This window comes from Cnephaeus nilssonii (assembly GCF_951640355.1).
Source record: "Cnephaeus nilssonii genome assembly, chromosome: 3".
NCBI lineage: Eukaryota > Metazoa > Chordata > Mammalia > Chiroptera > Vespertilionidae > Cnephaeus > Cnephaeus nilssonii.
In genome coordinates this window covers 59,117,835-59,138,850 of record NC_137074.1, presented here as the reverse complement: position 1 = coordinate 59,138,850, position 21,016 = coordinate 59,117,835, and the positions used below count along the sequence as shown (strand labels likewise).

General features: G+C 43.5%; 2 protein-coding genes across 2 annotated transcripts in view; one reads left to right on the top strand and one right to left on the bottom strand.

The window, feature by feature from the left end:
* Positions 1-3,963: 3,963 nt before the first annotated feature.
* Positions 3,964-15,320, bottom strand: COX17 (cytochrome c oxidase copper chaperone COX17). The gene is made up of 3 exons (XM_079766959.1): positions 15,133-15,320; positions 13,626-13,714; positions 3,964-6,369 (listed from the first exon to the last, which is right to left on the bottom strand). The coding sequence occupies exons 1-2, from the start codon at positions 15,237-15,239 to the stop codon at positions 13,630-13,632; spliced, it is 192 nt and encodes a 63-aa protein (XP_079623085.1). The 5' UTR covers positions 15,240-15,320; the 3' UTR covers positions 3,964-6,369; positions 13,626-13,629.
* Positions 15,321-18,210: 2,890 nt separating this feature from the next.
* Positions 18,211-21,016, top strand: part of CFAP91 (cilia and flagella associated protein 91) — a 62,793-nt gene continuing 59,987 nt past the window's right edge. Inside the window, exon 1 of the mRNA XM_079767320.1 lies at positions 18,211-18,366. Within this exon, the coding sequence (XP_079623446.1) occupies positions 18,243-18,366 (124 nt within the window). The 5' untranslated portion in view covers positions 18,211-18,242. The remainder of the gene's footprint in view (positions 18,367-21,016) is intronic.

The window sequence follows — 21,016 nt, the reverse complement described above, 5'->3', positions numbered from 1 at the left end:
AACTATTCTTGGTTCATAAAAATACAAATAAACCTAATTTGGCTCAATCAGACTTAAAGAAGGGAACTCATGCCTTAGGAATGGTTTCTCTCTTCTGCAATACTTTAACAATAAAATATATGATTGGCTTAATCAGTCCTAAAAGGGAGAGGTCTGAGATAAAAAGTAACTTGTCCTAGAAGGTATCATTGAGCCTCTATTATTGCATGCAGAACTTGCAATGGACTTCTAGCTACGTGAGTTTTCCTTTATCACCTAGCAGTTTTTTTGTAATTTATTTAAAAACTAGAGGCCCGGTGCACAAAATTCGTGCATGGAGGGGGGTTGTCCCTCAGCCCAGCCAATACCCTCTCCAATCTGGGACCCCTCGAGGGATCTCCGACTGCCCGTTTAAACGGGCAGTCGGACATCCCTCTCACAATCCAGGACTGCTGGCTCCCAACTGCTTGCCTGCCTGCCTTCCTGATTGCCCCTAACCGCTTCTGCCTGCCAGCCTGATCACCCCCTAACCACTCCGCTGCCAGCCTGTTTGCCCCCAACTTCCCTCCTCTGCCGGCCTGGTCACCCCTAACTGCCCTCTCCTGCAGGGTTGATAACCTCCAACTGCCCTCCCTTGCAGGCCTGGTCCTTCTTAACTGCCCTCCCTTGCAGGCCGGGTCCTGCCCAACTGCCCTCTCCTGCTGGCCATCTTGTGGTGGCCATCTTGTGTCCACATGGGGGCAGGATCTTTGACCACATGGGGGCAGTTATATTGTGTGTTGCAGTGATGATCAATCTGCATATTACTCTTTTATTAGATAGGACAGAGGCCTGGTACAGGGGTGGGGGCCAGCTGGTTTGCCCTGAAGGGTGTCCCAGATCAGGTGGGGGTTCCCTTGGGGCGTGGGGCAGCCTGAGCGAGGGGCCTGTGGTGGTTTGCAGGCCGGCCACGCCCACTGGCAACCCAAGCGGAGGCCCTGGTATCTGGAATTTATTTTCCTTCTACAAATGAAACTTTGTAGCCTGGAGCGGAGCCAAGCCTGGGGCTCCCTCCGCGGCCAGCAGCCATTTCTGTTGGGGTTATAATTGAAACTTTGTTGCCTTAAGCGGGTGGGCCCGGCCAGGGTGTGCGTAAAGCGTTGCTTCCCCTGTTGCCGGTGGCAACCCTGGCCTGCTCTCTCAAGCTCCATCCTGCCGCCATTTGTTTGAATTTGTTTACTTTCTATAATTGAAACTTTGTAGCTTGAGTGGAGGCTTAGGCCTGGCAAGGGCAGGCGGAAAGCTTGGCTTCCTCTGTTACCTAGGAAACCTTGCTCTCTGTAGCTGTAGCCATCTTGGTTTGGGTTAATTTGCATACTCGCTTTGATTGGATGGTGGGTGTGGCTTGTGGGTGTGTCGGAGGTATGGTCAATTTGCATATTTGTCTATTATTAGGTAGGATATTTTTATTGATCTGAGAGAGGAAGGGAGAGGGAGAAATAGAAACATCAATGATGAGAGACAATCTTTGATTGGCTGCCTCCTGCACGCCCCACACTGGGGATAGAGCTTGTAACCGGGCATGTGCCCTGACTGAGAATCAAACTGTGACCTCTGGTTCATAGGTCAATGCTCAACCACTGAGCCACACCAGATAGGCACACCTAGCAGTTTTTAATAGCTAAAGAAACACTGGTATAGCTTCACATGCAGAAATTCTTTTAAAGAAAGGATCTTGGAACATTCATCATAGCACTGTGTATTCAACTTCACATTTTTATTGCTTATACTAGTATACATACTAGAGGCCTGGTGCACGAAATTCGTGCACTGGAGGAGGGGGTGTCCCTCAGCCCGGCCTGCACCCTCTTGCAGTCCAGGAGCCCTCGGGAGATGTCCGACTGTTTTGGAGGCAGGAGAGGCTCCTGCCACTGCTGCTGCGCTTGCCAGCCATGAGCCTGGCTTCTGGCTGAGCGGCACTCCCCCTGTGGGAGCACACTGACCACCAGGGGGCAGCTCCTGCGTTGAGTGGGATCAGGCTGAAACCCACTCTCCGACATCCCGAGGGATCCTGGATTGCGAGGGAGCAGGCCAGGCCAAGGGACCCCACCAGTGCATGACCAGGGTCTGGGAGGGACGTGGGAGGTTGTCCAGCCATGGGAGGGCTCTAGGGCATGTCCGGCCCATCTTGCTCAGTGCCAATTGGCTGGACCCCAGCAGCAAGCTAACCTACCAGTCAGAGCGTCTGCCCCCTGGAGGTCAGTGCAAGTCATACTGAGTGGTTGAGCAGCCTTAGCATATCATTAGCATATTACGCTTTGATTGGTTGAACGGATGACCAGACACTTAGCATATTAGGCTTTTATTATATAGGATACCCACTAGACTATAAGCTCTTTTGAGAGCAGGGTCCATGTCTTATTAAGCTTTGTTCACTACTTAGCACATAGTTGGCATAATGTATGTCCTCGGTAAAAATAGCCTCTCATCTCATTGAGGACAAGATATACGTGATTCACACATGAATACTCAACACTGAAGACAGCTCCTTGCACATAATAGGCCTTCACAAAATATGTACAGAATGAATCAATTTGTAACTATGACTATGTTTACATTAGATACCTGGCACAGGAAACAACTTGGGCCTCAACTCTCAAGATCAAGATACATCTCTAGGTCACCAGATATTTGACCAGAGCAATTTCCTAAACCTCTCATTTTAAATGTAAAATCAGGGTTATAGTTTTTCATCACCCCCACATCAAACCTGTGGAAGGTGTAGTTATCCTAAGATAGGCTTTGCCTAGGGCAGCGGTCGGCAAACCGCGGCTCGCGAGCCACATGCGGCTCTTTGGCCCCTTGAGTGTGGCTCTTCCACAAAATACCACGGCTTGGGCGAGTCTATTTTGAAGTGGCGTTAGAAGAAGTTTAAGTTTAAAAAATTTGTCTCTCAAAAGAAATTTCAATCGTTGTACTATTGATATTTGGCTCTGTTGACTAATGAGTTTGCTGACCACTGGCCTAGGGACATGGTCCTGTTCTCATCAATCCTTCATGTCAAACAGTTCAAAGTTAGACAAAGAGAACTAATTACAGAATAGTTCAATATATATTTTTTAAGAGTTTGGGAATTATTGTGAATAGCAGGGGCTTGGCAAAGGTACATCAGAATGTGGTAATCACCTACTAGAAAGCTAAGTTCTTCAAGTTACTGTGGTGACACCTCTTAGTAGAATGCTGCACATAATCTTTGGGAAGACTTAAGCACTAGGGAAGACTTAAGCACTAGGTCTTGTAAAATGTGTTTTTAACTACCGCAGATGTCAAGAAGAGTGCTTTAGTTCAGCGGTTGCCAAGCGGTGGTCGGTCCGTGAGGTCCAAAAGGTTGGCGACAGCTGCTTTAGTTCCTTTACAAATCAGGTGAGCATATCTAACTGGCAAAGGTTGAAAAATATTAACCTTGCCAAGAGTTTAAGGAAATAGGCATCCTCAGATACTAAGTTACAAGTGGATACCCGCTTTTAGAGATCAGTCAGGCAATACTCAAAGCCTTGAAAATGTACACAGCCTTTGGCCCCAACTTGGCTAAGGGATTAGTAAAAGATATTTGTAAAGACTTTCCTATGAAACTTCCATTGCAGTGTTATTATGGAGTAATAAAAAAATAAATAAATGAAAGTAAGAAAGAGATGAATGCCAAGGTTACCAAAACGTGGTCCTGTTGTAGACTGGTGGGATTTCAGGTGATTTCTTCCTGTTTCCATAAAACCAACCAACAAAATATCTCCCCCCGCCCCCCCCCCCCCAAAAAAAAATCAGAAATAATTTAGGTATTTGGTATATATCCTATTCAAGACTAAGACCCAATTCCTAGAATGGTATCTGACATAGAGCAGGCAATGTATAAAACATTTGTTTAATGAATAAATGTACAAACAATAGGAAACTGGTTAAATAAGCCACAGAATGGATTTACACATAGCCAACACAAGTCACATCATAAAACTACTCACTGATGGTAAAATGAAGGGAAAAAGGCAATTATTTATTATGATCTCATTAAAAATGTGTACCTTAGAAAAATGATCTTTTTGTTTTAAAAAATATATAAACACATAGAAACAGCATACATAAAAAATTAACACTGGATGATGTTAATTTTTGCAGTCCCAGCACATATTCAAGCAGCCTGGACAATCACCTGCCAGGGCTCCCTCCTGGGTGAAAAGTTGGCTCATGTTTTACGAGCCCAAGATTCTCTTCCTCACCTAGAGGAATGCCCTAAAAACTGTGAAGTGCTTACTGAAGTAAAAGTATTTATCCAAATAGTCAAGTGCAAATCTGAATATAGAATCAGAGAATGCCAATATCACTGAATTTTCAATACTGTGCCATGTTTTATATACACTATTTTAATTAGTACTCACCATCTTGTAAATTAGGTATTATTACTGTTTCTGTTTCTTTTTTTCTTTCAGATGAGAAAAACAGACCCTAAGAAGTTATAACTTGCTTGAGGTCACACAGGCAGCTGTTGAACCTAGGGCTGTCACACTTCAAAGCCATGCTCTTAATCAACAGGAATGAATCCTAAGGAATAATTTAATTCAGCTGCTTTATTTTATTAAACTGGCAATTTTCCCATCACACGACACATATACAGTACATATTCTCTTATGTTCCTCAGTATCTTTTGTTGAGATTTGAAACTCCATTTACTTAAAAGGCAGAATATGACCATTGCTTCATTTGCCCTTAAGCAACTAACAAGAGCACAGGGTTGCTATAGTTTGTGAACATACTCTAACATAGCATAGAGCTATTTCATTAGCAATGTATTTGTTCTAATTCAGCCTCTGGCCTGGGCTCTAATTAATGAGACAACACTCTCTGGTCTCTAGGCATTAAACTTATGATCTTAGTCTATCTTAAAATGCAACTAGTGCCTGGCTGGTGTGGTGGTAGTTGATCATCAACCTATGAACCAAGAGGTCACGGTTTGATTACTGGTCAAGGCACATGCCCAAGTTGCAGGCTCGATCCCCAGTAGAGGCCATGGAGACGGCCAATCAATGACTCTTATTGATGTTTCTAGCTCTCTCCCTCTCCCTTCCTGTCTGAAATCAATGAAAATATCTTTTTTTAAAAAAAGTAGCCATACACAGATTATGTCAAGCTGCCAGAGGCCAAAGCTTAACAAGCATTTGCATGAAAGTGCAAAGGAGACATTGGAAGGCCAATGGACCTTGACCCCAGCAGGGCCTGAATCAACACAAGATTGCTCCTGCTGTGATTGCCATGGCTTGAAGTGATTTCCTAACCTGATAATCCTTACATTGTTTACCAAACTTTACCTTTGATCTGCCTGATGCATTGCTAAAGTGCAAATGTGTATTCAAAGTGAATAAATGCAGGCAGGACCTAGACTCAGTGTTCCTCTTCATGGAAGAGGTTTCTACCTGGCCCCCCAATGCCTTCATAATTCATAATTCTTGTATAGTGTACTCATTGTGTCCTTGGCCCTCCTGCAAGTCATCCTGAACACACCGTGAAGGTCGCAGCATCAAGCAATTGAGATCTTTCAAGCCAAGGCATCCTAATGTGTTCCAAAACTTAAATTACTTTCCCAAAAGAGAGAATAATGAACAACAATATGAATTTAAAATATTAAGACTGGTGTTAGTCAGCCTTCTCAGTGGTTAGAGCACAGAGTAATGAGTATTGGCCCTCGAACTGAAGGACTGCAGGTTTGATTCTGATCAAGGGCATGTACCTCGGTTGCAGGCTCAATCCTTGGCCCATCGGGGCGCATGCAAGAGGCAACCAATCAATGTGTCTCTCACACTGAAGTTTCTCTCTCTGTCTCTATCCCTCCCTTCCACTCTCTCTAAAAATCAATGAAAAAAATATCTTTGGATGAGGATTAACAAAAACAAACAAACAAACAAACAAATATCAAGACTGAAGGCTTGTCTAGTTCTTGCCTTTAAGAAAGTTAAAAATAAAAAATAGAACCTTAAGTGAGATGATAATGGCTACCATCCTCATTCCAAATTGGTAAAGGGTTATTTTTTACTTCCATGTACTGATTTTGAAGATTTCATTGGATGACATCAGTATTTGCTTTCTCCTTACAACAAATACCCAGAGTTCCCAAAATGACACAACGTAAGAAATTTATATTACAAGATTTGTTTATTCTACATGCTTTAATAGAAATAAGTAAGTAAACATGTGACGATGTGAGGAACACAGAAAGAAACACACCTGAAGATTTTTAACCAGGGAATTTCCTTTTTTTTTTTTAATAAATTATACTTTAACATTTATGAAAGTTCATTAAAGAACTTTCCAAATTATTAAATCATCTTCATTCTTCAGGAATTATTCATTCACAGAGCAGACCACCTACAGAAAAAGATTTATTTTAGAAAGTCAGATTTCAAACATCATGCCAGACCTATGGAGTTAGGGAACTCAGGTAAGTACTGTTAACTAACTGCCACAATTATTCTAAACCAGTCATGGAATAAAAGATCCACATTTTAAAATTCTAGTTTTGCCTAACTAAAAAGTCACTGAAACTGTTCAATCCATCACAGTTTAATCTTTAGAAGTCTTTGTTGAAGTAAAACTACACATTTTCTCAAAAATATTTTCCCCAAAAGGCTAAGGCAGTTTATTTTTACAGATACTCAAAAGAGACTTGCAACCCCCTCCTTGCTGATTCAAGGATGTTTGGAAAAGATGTACAAAGCAAAAGGCAGAAGTTCAGCTCTACATACAAGGCACTTCCTGTGGAAAGTTACTCACTTCATCCCAAAGGCAAAATAAGGGTAACCCTTTTGAAATCCATTTGTAAAGATAAAAAAGGAAGAGTAATAGAGGAGAGGGTTGTAGGTCTAGTCAGGCAGTACCAGGCTTCTCTTCAGACAGCTCCCACCCACCTCCACTCCTACCCCCAATCCTTATCCCAGAAGACAGAGAACAATGCTAAAAAGGTAACTAAGTAATTTGGGCTAGCCAACTCTTCAAGTCTAATGCAAGTGCTTCCCCCATCTAGCTATTCCCTGTATTTGGTTTAGAAAAGATAAGCCTCATCAACAATAAAATATCTAAACTCTCAATTTTCTAAAAGTCTCAAAGGAAAAATACAGTTAAGGGAAAGGTTTGAGCAGGAAAGATAATCAAAAGTGAAGCTACTCAACATTTCAAGAGATAGTAGTCCATAGCAAACACTGTTACCTCGTTTGCTACTGACTGAATATCATATATGGAAACCTCTTGGCTATATCTTTGGGTGTAAAGTTCTTGACAGAAGAGATACTGTTCTTCTCATCTTGGCATTTTTTAGGGTCTTAAACAATAAATATCTATTGAATAAATAAATGTTTGAATAGCAGGAATAAACCTTTTCCTAGATTTTTCTCAGGATCATATTCTCATACTTTATCAGTTGCATGTATGTGTGTATGAAGTCAGCATATTTTAAGTATATTTCAACCTACTATTAAGTTCAGTTAAACTTAATATTATCACTATCACTAAATGGTAGTCCTCTAACTTCTTTCAATGATTTTAGCCCCCTAAATGAGTTCTCCCAGTTCCTTCTGAATCCTAAAGGCAGAAAGATACTAGCTATTTTCTCTTTACATTTTTTTTTAGCAAGTTCTAGGTTCCTCTAGTTCCTCTTTCAGTGAAAGAAGCAGTCATAAGACAGAAGGAAGTGTTGAGAATCACCATCACAATTTTTCTTAAGAGCAGTTTTCAAGCCTCAGCTATGAGGCTTGAAAACTGCTCTTAAGATTTACTACTATTAAATCTTTCAATATTTAGAATTATCCCTTCAGCTTAAGCCACTGGTTGTTAAAGAGGGGCACACTTGAATATTATCTAGGAGTTTCTGAGCTAACAGGTGCAGATTGGGGCCCAAGCTTGTGAGTTTAGGAAAATATGCCTCAGCAGGTGATTATAAATTACACCTCTGGTTGAATGCAGCCTACTTTTATATTAAGTTCCAACCTACGTTAAGGTGGGACTTAAGGTACAATTAAGACCTACCTTATTTAGGATATAACATTAATACCTACTAAGGTTTTTGAATTTGGAACGTTCATACTCATTTCTGGGAAGACCTAAGTTTGCAAAAATATTTTTCCCTTGAAGCTATCCTCAGAAAAATGTGGTCTAACTGTCTGAGAGGTATGAATTCAGTTAAGTTAATCTTATAACAGTGCAGACAGCAATGTTGGATTTTACCCTACAGCCAATGACCTGGTTATATACCTATGCATTTCAACAACAGGTCTAATTAGCATCATAATGAAGTTTTCAGATTATAAATCAAGACTATGCGCAATCCTAAAAGTGAATATGTTGGCAATAAAGCCTCATTAAGTGCAAGGAGTGTAGTGTAAAGTGCCCTACCCAGTGGTTCAGTTGGTTGAAGTGACATCCTGTATACCAAAAAGGTTGCGATGAAAAAAATATCCTCAAGTGAGGATTAAAAAAAAAAAGATCTAGATTCTAGTTTTAATTCCACCATCTATCCACTCAACTTCAGCAAGTCTTTTTTACTTCACGGTTCCTCCATTTCCCCAGGGGGGTTAGGGAAATAGGACACCTGTCCCTCTTCCAAAAATTCTTGGAAGAGCCCTCTTCCGAATTCTTAGAAGGGCCCTACATGGATTCAGATTGTTCTTCTAACCAGATTTCAAAAATACATTATTAGGTCACTAGAGGCCCAGTGCATGATTTAATCATGCACCAGGCCTTCCGAAACTCCGGCGCAGCGGAGGCTTTCGAAAGGCCTTGTGCCGGAGCAGACAGCGGCCAGCTCCCCCGCTTTGGCTTTTGATCGCGGGGGAGCTGGCCGGCTGTCCGCCGGTGCACCAGGCCTTCCGAAAGCCTCCGGCGCAGCCATGGCACAGACGCTGAGCTCGCGGCACCACTGGCGCCGCGAGCTCAGCGTCCTACTGGCCCAATCAGCTACCCCGGCCACCCTGAGTCCCGCCCCCTGCGCCTCCTGCTGGCCCAATCGTGGGCGTAGCGGAGTGATGGTAATTTACATATTACCATTTTATTATGTAGGATATATTCAACAGACTTCAACTGAAGGTTTGCTAGCCACAACTCCCAAGATACGGGGTATTCCTCTCTGGTTTCTACTTGACAAGTTTACAAAGCCTACTCATACATATATCATTTAATCATCACAACGACTCCATAAAATAGTTTGGTCATTATTATTATCTCTGCTTTACAGATGAGGAAACTGAAGTTTAGAAAGTTAAGGACTTGCCCAAGACCACACAACCAGTTAAACACCAGATCTTCTAAGTCCAAAGCTCTTGCATTTTCTTTTATAGACAAACTAGGGGCCCAGTCCATGAATTCATGCACCTTGAAAGGAACTGTGGGCAGAGAGGTTGCGGTGGGCACAGGGGCAGGTCTCAGCCCATCTTCTGCACCCACGCCCGACCCCTCCCACCACAGCCCCCATCCCATCTGCGGTCGCTGCTCCCACATGCTGAACTGGCCCTGCTTGCACCCACTGATGGGCCGGCGCCATCAGTGGGGTGCAAGCGGAGGCTGCTGTCCCAATTGCCCCTCAGGAGCAGGGGAAGGTGGAGAAGCACTCAGGGGCGATCGGGACTGGCAGCCACTGCTTGCACACGCCGACGGCGCCGAACAATCGGGATTGGCACTGGGTGCGGCAGTGGGTGCGAGTGGCAGCTCCGGCGCTGGCTGCAGGTGTGAGCGGGGCCAGCGCCAGCAGTGGGTGGGAGCGGTGGCAGCGGGTGCAAGAGGCAGCTGCCAGCCCCAATCACTCCTTAGGAGTAGAGGGAGGTGGAGAAGCCCTGAGGGGCGATCAGGGCTGGCAGACGCTGCTCGCACATGCTGAGCAATCGGGGCAGGTGCGAGCACCAGGTTGGACTGCAGCATAGGAGCGAGGAATTTTCAGTAACCACTAGAGCAATGGTTCTCAACCTTTCTAATGCCGTGACCCTTTAATACAGTTCCTCATGTTGTGGTGACCCCCAACCATAAAATTATTTTCGTTGCTACTTCATAACTGTAATTTTGCTAGTGTTAATGAATCGTAATGTAAATACCTGTGTTTTCCGATGGTCTTAGGTGACCCTGCTAGTGGTTCTCAACCTGTGGGTCGCGACAGGTTGAGAACCGCTGCTGTAGAGCCTAAGACCATCGGAAAACACAGGTATTTACATTACGATTCATTAACACTAGCAAAATTACAGTTATGAAGTAGCAACGAAAATAATTTTATGGTTGGGGGTCACCACAACATGAGGAACTGTATTAAAGGTCGCGACATTAGAAAGGTTGAGAACCACTGCACTAGAGGCTTGCCCCAATGATAGCAACCAGCGTCCTGCCTTGGTCTGGTGCCCCTGTGCACCTGCTCCATCATCCCACCCCGGCCAATGCCTGCCATGTTCTGCACGTGCCCCCTGGTGGTCAGCGCACATCATGGTGACCGGTTGTTCCACCATTCGGTCTATTTGCATATTAGGATTTTACACACACACACACACACACACACACATATGGATGGACACAGGAATCACTCTGACTCTGTGCCAATAACATAAGAAAACTGAGAGCTCCTGGTCCTTGTGAATACATGCTACTTGTAACAATTGTACTACCTTTGTGATCCACATGAAGTCCAAGAAAAGCTTTTGATGCTCCTAAAATTAGCATTTTCTAAAATCACCCTTTTTATAAAGGCAGGTTCAACCCTAGCCAACAGCTTACAAAACTGACTAGGAAGAGTTAGATTATAAATAAGTGTGAAGGAGAGACTGTTCCATGATGTGAGTGCTCTCTCTCCCACAAGCTGCATCTGGGCCAGACAGAGGCTGCTTTCTGCAAAGCCCCCTTATAGATTGTCTGATCTTAACTGATGTTCATTATGACATAAACCAGCACCCCTCCCTGACCTCCCATTACGTGCTGGTTTCTGGAACAGGTTGTTGTCCTGACCTGGTAGCATTCACACACTAGTGCCTGTACCTATGCCCCCGTTTACCCTATATACTTTCCTGGCACCTGTCAAGGAGTACAGGGATCTATTTCATCTTTAAGCTGCCACAGACAGGCCTCCTATGTAAGTTTCCCTTAATAAACTCCATTAATAACCAAACTGGATTGGCCAGTCTCTTTGTTGGTGTTTCCCTGCCCTCCACTTAGGGAGGTATATTTTCAGTCTTAGGGCTCTCCTCTGGATGTGTCTGGATTCCATGTTTTAAAAAATCATCAATAGATATATTTATACTTTTCAAGAACACAACCCCTACTCAAATTTACTTATTTTACAAAATGGTTCACCAGGACCATCTAATCCAAAAGTCACTTAAGTATCTCATATATACAGAGTAGATATACCATAACATATTTAAATAAAAAAAGTATTATGGTTCTCTTTTTATAAATAAAAAGTCAAGTCCAGCCCTGGCCAGTGTTACTCTCAGTGGTTAGAGTGTCAGCCCAAGCTCGGAAAGATCTCGGGTTTGATTCCCCGTCAAGGGCATGTACCTGCAGGCTCAATCCCCAGTCCCAGTCGGGGCATGTACGGGAGGCAACCAATCGATGTGTCTCTCTCTCTCTCTCCCCATCCCTCCCTCCCTCCTTTCCACTCTCTCTAAAAAAATATATATCCTTGGGTTAGGATTAACAAAACAAAAAGTAAAGTCCAAAGAGGATGTAGCTGAAGTAAAACATACTAGACATCAGGAGAACCAAAATTAAGCCTGAGCATTTTCAGCCTAGACTGTTTTCCACTACACAGTGATTCTTATCAGCTTGGGACAAGTTCCTTACCGTCCTTTTTTATAGCTCAGTGAGGAACACTGGCCATATGTGCAATTCTAAAGAGGCAGGAAAGAGGTGATAGGGAAAGAAGCCAGGCTCTCTATTACTGTTATATTGGTATGTGGTTTCGGCATTATCTCTCAGCTATTATTAAATTAAAAGTGGTGGTGTGATGTGGAAAGCCAAGGGCAGAGGGGCACAAAGCAGAGGAGTCTGCCTGGAGACAGGTTCCAGTTTGATCCTGCTAACCCACCTCAGGAATAATTTCATACTTATAGGACTTAATTTCATTTATTTATTCATTTAATAACAATCCTCTAATGAACACCTACTATGTCTTAGGTCCTGGGGATGTCACAGTGAGTGAAACAGAAAATTCCTACTATCTCAGAGGTCATATTCTAGTTGGAGTAAAACAAAGCTGATGATAAATAAATACATAATATGCAGGCAATGGTGTTAAGAATAAAGTAGCCACTAGCCACATGTGGCTATTAGATAAAACTAAAAATACAGTTCCTCAGTTTTACTACTCACATTTCAAGGGTTCAACAGCCACATATGGCTAGTGGCTACCATACTAGAGAGTGCAAGTGCAGGATGCTTTCAATGTCATTTCAAAGTTCTCTTGGACAGGGCTGGGATACAGTGATGGGGGAGGGATGTTTATTTATATATTTATAAATATATTTTTATTTATTTCAGAGAGGAAGGGAGAGATAGAAACCTCAATGATGAGAATCACTGATCAGCTGCCTCCTGCACATCCCCTACTGGGAATCAAGCCCACAATCAGGGCATGTGCCCTGACTGGGAATCGAACCCATGATCTCCTGGTTCATAGGTCAACGCTCAACCACTGAGCCTGCCAACCAGGTAAGGGATGCTATTTTGGATGGAATGTTAAGGAAAAGCCTCCCCAACAAGGAGGTATTTAACCAGAGATCTGAATGAAGTAAGGGAGTGAGTCAAGTTGCTACCTGAAGGAAGAGCTTCCAAATGAAAGAAAAATCATTTACTAAGGTTCCCTTCAGCATTAAAATTTAGATTCAAAGTTCTTTAAAATATGGTCTGAGTTTTAACCAGTTAACTGCCACGCGTCCAAAACGAAAACCATCCCCACACATCACAATATTTTAAATTTAATTAAAAAAATCAATTTGCAATGAATATTATAAAAATAAATATATTAGTCACAATTCGAGTGTTCTTAAATATTTTCAGTTTTCTCAGGAAAAATGATCTTAAAGTTGGTCAGGGCTGCCACTTAGGGAAAACTTTTTTTTTATAGACCTGCATGGTGTGTGGGGAAGGTCTGCCGCTTGTGTATACAGACGCTTATGGCGTACAGTGGGTTAGTTATTAGACTAAAGTACAGTACAAAAGAGAAATAGCAAAAATTCCATTTTTGTTTTGCAGAAAGCAGTATTTCATGTTTTGCCTACTCTCTGTTTAAAAGCACTTATTAAAGACTCACAACATTAGAAACAAGGAATAGAGAATGTTTTCCCTTTAGTTCCTTTAAGTTGCACAACTAAATATTATGAAGTTCCTAAGCCATGATTCCTTGTCAAGCCCTTTCTTAAAAGCTAAATTCTTCCCTTCCCAAATCCACCAAATACTTCTCAATTTATTAGCATCACTTACTCCCTACATTAGAAACTGAAAAGTTATTTTTTAGTGCTACTTCAGCGTATTAGATTAACCAGGTGAACTACCTTTCAGATATAATGTTGCCCAATGACTGCTAAATCTGTAAAGCAATAGAGAAACGTGAAGCAATGAGCCTACGTATTACCTTCCCCATCAGGGAGTACCATGCTCACCATTTCATATCTTAAATCCCAGGGCTCTCATGCACTCCTTGTGGGCCTCAATTAGGTGTCCACAGTGCTCTTCTCCTTTCTCAATAATGCTACAAAACAAAATGTACTTGTTATCTAACAAAGTCGCCATTAAGCAGATTAGCAGTAAATAAGCATGCATAATAGTGATGTGGAGTGAGGCAGAACATAGTCTGATGAATGTAGTTGGAGTTCAAAACAAATGTTCTTCTGGTTGGTCTAATAATCCAATAGGCTGGAGACATTAGCAAGAGAAAATAATTAAATTTAACACATACAGATGTATTGGGAACCCTGCATACGTAAGAGCCAGAGACTCCACATGCAGGAGCAGTTGAGACAGAGAGGGAACATGGGTATATAAGACATCCTGAGCTAGGGATGAGGCAAGAAGCTTTGGGGGCTTCAAAAGGTCATTGCAGGATTTAAAAAGCAGATACTTAATAAATACTCAGAAGTTTGTCCTGCCCCATAAATAGGTCAAAAGAAGTTATTTCTGATAATCTCTTATAGGCAAGGCCCCTAATTCAAGTTCTTCTAGGTAGTTAAGGGGGAAGGGCAGTGTGTGGGGGGAGGCAGATTCTCTTGAGGCCACAGCTAACATTGCCTTTAGCTCAAAACCACCTGCAAATCACAGAAGCATATCTTGGGGTGACTTATTTTGAAGTCCCCGTTTCAATTCTCCCTCCACAATATTATTTGCAAAGTACTAAGTATTAATAAAAAGCACTGAGCTCCTACAGCTCTTATTCACCTCATTATGCCACTTGTAATTTCTTTACTTCTTATGTAAGGACAAAAAAGGGGCTGAAGGAAGTGTACATTCACATTTCAACATTCCTAATAAGATTTGTTCCACAAGAGAGGCTGTATAAAATGAAAACAAACAAAAGCTTTTGTGGAATTACGGTAATCTAGAGGTACTCTTCTGAACACTACAATGTCACCTAACAGTCACAAACTGACTTAAATTATCTACCTAAGGGGGTAAGGAGGGACGCTTTAGTACTGTTAAGAAATGTACCCTGTGTCCTACTATGTCTAAAATTTGGCAGGCATTACCAGAAAATGATTACTCTATGGTTTTGCTAAATCTTTTATAATAGTCCATACCACCTGGTATAGCAATTACCGGTATGTCTCCATTAACTTAAAGCTCCTTTAAATCAAGTAGCAAATTTATCCATTTCGACATCTTCCGACCTAAAGTTATGTTCAAAAACCCTTCCTAGGAGAAAATGAGTGTGTGAACGGAGCTCGGGTCAATCTGACACCCCCCCCCCCCCCCAACCCTTCACCGGTTTCCCACCCGAGCTGCGAGCTCAGTCACCAGCACAGTGGACCACGAAGCCTACTGGGCCCAAAGAACCCCCAAAAGCACCGCCCAGCAAAGCGAGGGCCGGGACCCGCCCCAGGCGGTGCAGGGGGCAAAGCCGCCGGGAGGAGGCGCAGGGCCCGCCGGCCGCCCCGTCCCGGGCTGCGCACTGACCACGCATCGCGCGCCTTCTTGGTCTCTGGACAGGCGCAGCAGGGCTTCAGCGGTTTCTTCTCCTGCGTCTCAGAAGGGGCAGGGCTTGCGGCCGCCAGACCCGGCATCTTGCAAGATGAAAGCAGCTGCTGGCACAGGCACCCTCAACGCTCCCAACCTCCGCAAACGCCGATTCGCTCGCACTCACTTCCGGCATCCGGTCCAGAAGGACGGGAAGTCCCGCCCCTCAGACGGTTGGGCGCGGGGATCACAAGGACGCATGCGCAGAAGTGATTAAATGACGGCACTGGGACACCTCTTTGGCGCAGGCGCAGAGAGGCGAGGTGAAAGGGCGCGAAGAGTTGATAACTCACGAAGGTTGAGAATAAGGAAATGAGACATCGCTCAAGCCCTTCACCCACCGCGAAACTGAAGCGCTAGGGAGTGAAACGTCTTGTCCATGATAAACAAGACAGCACACTATTGAAAGCCGTCCCTTCCTAGCCATGGAAGAGCATTTTCTTGTTTATTGGCAAAGCTGTCACCATTTAATTGGTATCAGATTCTGACTTGCACAAGTAACATTCTTAAAAAAAAAAAAAAAAAAAAAAGGAAGAAAGAAAGGAAAGGAAAGAAAGAAAGCCGTGCCCTTGGAGTTAGAGCTTAGTTCTCTGTATTTCCGGGTGGGCTCTGCCTTCTTCCTGCCCCGCTCCCCCACTGTTTTCCACTGACCTAGTTAAAGATGAGAGACAAAGACACTGAACAACGAAATTCCACAGTATTGAAAAAAATAATTTCCCTACCACCCATACCTCACCCCATACACTTTAAATCCACAGTTAATGGATGTCTATAGCTCTCTCCTACTAATTTGATTTCAGTATGAATTGTTCAATCAGGACAAGTATAGTATACTGGTTAATAAAATTGCAAATGCCTTATTCAGTTAAGTAGATAAATAAACTGTTGTCTATGTTATTTGCAATACAATGTACACACCCATTGTGGTTTTTAAATGAGAATTATTGGACAAAGAGACTGAACTATTTTTTAAAGCAGGACTTTGTGGCATTATTCAAATAGCTATGGGTATTTTGGGTAATCAAAATTTCGATATCACCTAACCAAAGTTTGTTTCTGTATTTCAGAGATTTAGTTCAGGGAATCCATAGGTGCTGAATGGAATTAGTTTCTATATTCGTATTTTCCAAGGTACTAAAACCATTCCCATTTTGTCATCTAAAAACTTCTAGTAAGCATGATTTTTACTTTCGTTATGGGATTGGTATGTTTAATAATAAAACACATTGCTCTTATGTCCTCCTAAATGTACCCTTATCTACTGTTATCAATTCTTTCAACTAGGTGTTCACTTCTGTTGTTTAGTATCTTGCCACTCAAATGGTGTTTCTTGAACTATCAACACCAACATCCCTTGGAAATATAATATACAATAACACAGTTCAACAAGTCATTAGGGAAAAGAAAATTAATTGGAAAAAAGGAAGGACACTGGATGCATTGAAGATCTACATGTGAGAGGTCAAACTAAAAAATTGATTAGACAATAGTGGAAGAGATTATCTTTACATCCAGGAGGAAGGAGCAACCTATTTGAAAAACACAAATTGCAAGTAAATAAATTGATAAAGTTAATTGCACCAAAATAAAAAAAGGAAGCCATTAAAGTGATTGGTCTAACCAAAATCTAAGCCTATAATTGCCTCCAGGTTACAAAGTCAAACTCATTTCTCTGAAATTTGTTAAAGTGAAAGAATCCAGCATTTTTCCAGGCTTTCTTCTAAGATTCCTATATTTTAGGATAAAACCAATGAGTTGGTGAAAGAAAGTCCTTTTTTCTTTTTTAAATATATTTTATTGATTTTTTTACAGAGAGGAAGGGAGAGGGATAGAGAGTTAGAAACATTGATCAGCTGCCTCCTACACACCCCCTACTGGGGATGTGCCCGAAACCAAGGTACATGCCCTTGACCGGAATCGAACCCGGGACCCTTCAATCCGCAGGCCGACGCTCTATGCACTGAGCCAAACAGGTCAGGGTGAAAGAAAGTCCTTTTAATAAAAGAATCCCAGGTAATAAAGAAAATTATTGAAAGTGTTAGAATCACTGTTCTAGGAGGAAAGACTTAAGAGGCATACCAAAATGCAATGTGAAGACTTATCTTTTGATCAGAACAAACCAACTATTAAATGACATCTTGGACACAACCAGGGAAATTTGAATAGGAACTGAGTATTAGATGATATGACGGAATTATTAATTTTGTTAGATGGGTGGTCAAGTTTTTTGGTTTTTTAAAATCCATATCAGTTTGAGATGAAGATTAATTTAAGGGTAAAATAATGTCTGGGTTTTTTTTTTTAAATACTCAAGCAAAAAGAGGGGAGGGGGTCGATGAAATGAGGTTGGTAAAATGTTGCTAATGGTTAAAAGTGGATTCACTTTTGCTTCTGTTAAAAAAACATTTCCCCTAATAAGTAGTTTCAAAAAGCAGAGCTAGTGCCTACAGTACGAGACCTCTGTTGATTTAATGCTCAGGGGGAGGTGGTAGCAGTCACAACAGATGGCCCTGGGACCGGAGCTCAAAGCGCCAAGGCTCCACCTTCAGGAGCTTGGATTCCTCAGCCCGCAGCAGCAGCCCCACGAAAAGGGGATGTCCGAAACGAAAGACAACTGCTCTAGAAGGTTCTGAAATCTCCCCGGGATTTCCGAAAGAGGTTACGAATCGCTGCTGGACTTGAGCAGCAGCCTTTTCCCCAGCCTCTGGCCCTGCAGCCTTGAACTGGGTGGGCGGCTGAACGCTCGAGGCTCCGCCTCGGGGGTGCAGTGTCAACCCCTCCCCGCCCCATTCCTTCCACTTCCCCGTCCTTTCCGCCCCTCCGCCCTCTCCGCCCCCCGGCCGAGGCGGATTCCTCATTCTCACCCCGCTTCTCTCCCACGCCAGCGCCCCTCCCTCCTGAGCCCCGCCCCTAATTCTAGCCCCGCCCCCTCTTGCTCCTCGCCCCGCCCCCCGCTCTCAGGTCCCGCCGAGGTTACCATAGCTACGGTGCACACAGCCGCTCGGCCTATCTCTCTGGGCCTCAGCGGGCCGGAGGGAAGGGGAGGCACCATGAGCCAAACCGTGACCATCCTGGAGCCCCAGGCCAAGCGTCAGGGCTTTCAAACCCGGTGCGAGGCGAAGTCGCAGGCCAGGGGCCGAGGCTCCGGCGGCCGAACGTACGATTACCTGTACGGTAAGGGTGCCCCAGACCTCCCTCCTGAGGTGTCGCCGCGGTGGGCCCTGAGACGGCGGCCCAGGCGAACGAAAGACGAGCCTAAGCACAAATCCCTTGCCCGCGGTTGTCCTTTGCTGGGTGGGGGCAGCCCCGAGCCCTCCAGGGCTCCTCGGAAGCCGCCGAGGCACTCTGTCTCTTGCTGAAAATTTGCACAGCCTTAAGCGATCATCCTGGGAGTTTTAGTATCAAGGAAAGTATGCAGTGATTTGCAGGTCTGGAGAGTCACTCAACATCCCCGCATTCAAACTCCATACAATGCCCAACAAGAAGGAGATAACCAATGGACACAAAACTCTGGGGGATGAGGGCATGTATGGGAGTGTGTGTGTGTGGGGGGGGTGTGTGGTAAAATATGTACACATATAATACCTTAATTAAAAAAAGAAAAAAAAAAGAAGGACCTTTCCGTTGCCATTCTCCGTACACCTCAAAATCTGGCATTCTCGGTAAAGTGCCAGTTTATCTCACCGTAGTTTTTAGTTTTTTCTTTAAACGTATTCTTATCCAATAACGCATTGCTTATACACTAGGTCCACAGAGTCCCTTTGGGCCACTAAAGCCCCAATTTACTGTAATGACCTGATTGTCCATTTATGTTCTGTCTCTTATACTGGACCGTAAGTCCCATGTGTTTTCTAAGTTCTTGTTCTATACATATTTGTAGTCAATTCAGTACCTACTCCAGTGCTGGTATATGCTAGGTGCCTCATAAATGTTTATTAAATTATCGAATTTACTATTACAAAACTTACCATCTTTAAGCATGACTTTTCCCAATTTTGCCTCAGTAGTCCCAGGCTCTTCACCTGAACCTTGCATAGCTTTTAACCATATCATATGTCCTCTGGGATTCCCAGGGTCTCCTTTGGATGAGAATCGTATAGAATACCCATCTCCTATAGGGACTGTGTAATGAAACCTGCTCTTGGTTTCATCTTGTAAAATAAATCTAGTAAACTCCTCTAAACACATCACCATGTTTATTTCAAAGGTAATTTGGAACTATGGATAGACATCTTCCTTCAGCAAAGACAGGCAAAGAATTTATTAAGCTCCTTCTTTCTTTTATCCCTAAAAGTAATTCCCACCACCATCACCCCCCCGCCCTACCCCAGAGAGATTCCTAAAAGTTTCCATATCCACTCAGAATAGGTCAAATGAAACTTTGGATTGTTCTAATAAAGCAGGCAGTCTCACAGCTATTCATGGACAGGAAGCATAATACAGCCAGGGCAGGGACGTCAGAACTAAGGTGCCAAGGCCTCCTGCTCAATATCTTGGATCTTATGGTCTTTCACCCTGGTAGGGTTAGCAGGCTTAGCAAATAAAAGAGTGGACATTGCCCTGGTTGGGTGGCTTAGTTGGTTGGAGCATTGTCTAGTACACCAAACAGTTGTGGGTTCAATTTCCAGTCAGGGTTGCTGATTCAATTCCTGGTCTGGGGTGTACGTGAGGTAACCCACCAATGTTTCTCTATCACATCAAGGACTCTCTCTCTCTCTCTTCTCCTTCCTTCCTCTCTCTCTAAAAAAAAATCAATCAAAACATATCCTTAGGTGAAGAGAAAAAAAAGATAATACAGGACACACCATTACATTTGAATTTGAGGTAAATAATGTGTACTATTTTGGTTTACATTTTTTAGTCCCATGCAATATTTGGGACATCCTATATAATAAAACCCTAATATGCAAATTGATCAAATGGCAGAACAACTGACTGAACTACCGGTCGCTATGATGCGCACTGACCACCAGGGAGCAGACGCTCAACGCTGGAGCTGTCCCCTGGTGGTCAGTGTGCTTTCACAGCGGGAGTACCGCTCAGCCAGAAGCCGGGCTCACGGCTGGCGAGCGCAATGGCGGTGGCGGGAGCCTCTTCTGCCTGCCTTCGCAGCAGCACTAAGGAGCAGCAAGCAGGAGGGCGATAAGGAGCTAAGGAGTGAGGAGTCCCAGACTGTGAGAGGGATCCCAGACTGTGAGAGGGATCCTAGACTACTGGCCTAAGAGAGGGGATCGGGCCTAAGCCAGCAGTAGGACATCCCCCGAGGGGTCCTAGACTGCGAGAGCTCACAGGCTGGGCTGAAGGCCACCCCCCTAGTGCACGAATTTCATGCACCAGGCATCTAGTATTTATATAAAATGTTATTCTTTGCTTCTCTGAAATTCAAATTTAACTGGGCATCCTATATTTTATTTAGCAACTCAAACCCTCCTTTCGATGTATATGCTTCTTCTTCCATCTGACAGAGAGTCGCTGTGTATGGATTTCTTTGGCTATGATAGGGACTGGGGTGGCACTCTACATGAGTTCTTAGCCTAAGGCTCACCACCAATTGTACAGAGTCCTTGTATATCTTAGCTGAAAATTGAAGAGAGAAATAAAGTAAGTTGTTGACCAGGGTGGGTGTGGGGGTCAATGGTACAAATATGAACACCTTTCCAAGCTTTTTCACCCTTCCTCTGTCCCCATCTCTCAAACCCAATGGCCTTTCAATGTAGTTAATTATCTATTCAAGGCTTTTGCTCCTCTAGAAATCTTTGCTTGGGCATAGTCACTAAATGTCATTTTACTCTTGTGATCACTGTAGTGATTAAGATAAATTCAG

Coding starts and splice junctions, on each gene's coding strand:
- COX17 (XM_079766959.1), bottom strand. CDS start 15,239: ATGCCGGGTCTGGCGGCCGCAAGCCCTGCCCCTTCTGAGACGCAGGAG. Junction 13,715..15,132: donor AAGAAGGCGCGCGATGCGTG/GTCAGTGCGCAG, acceptor TTTGTTTTGTAG/CATTATTGAGAAAGGAGAAG.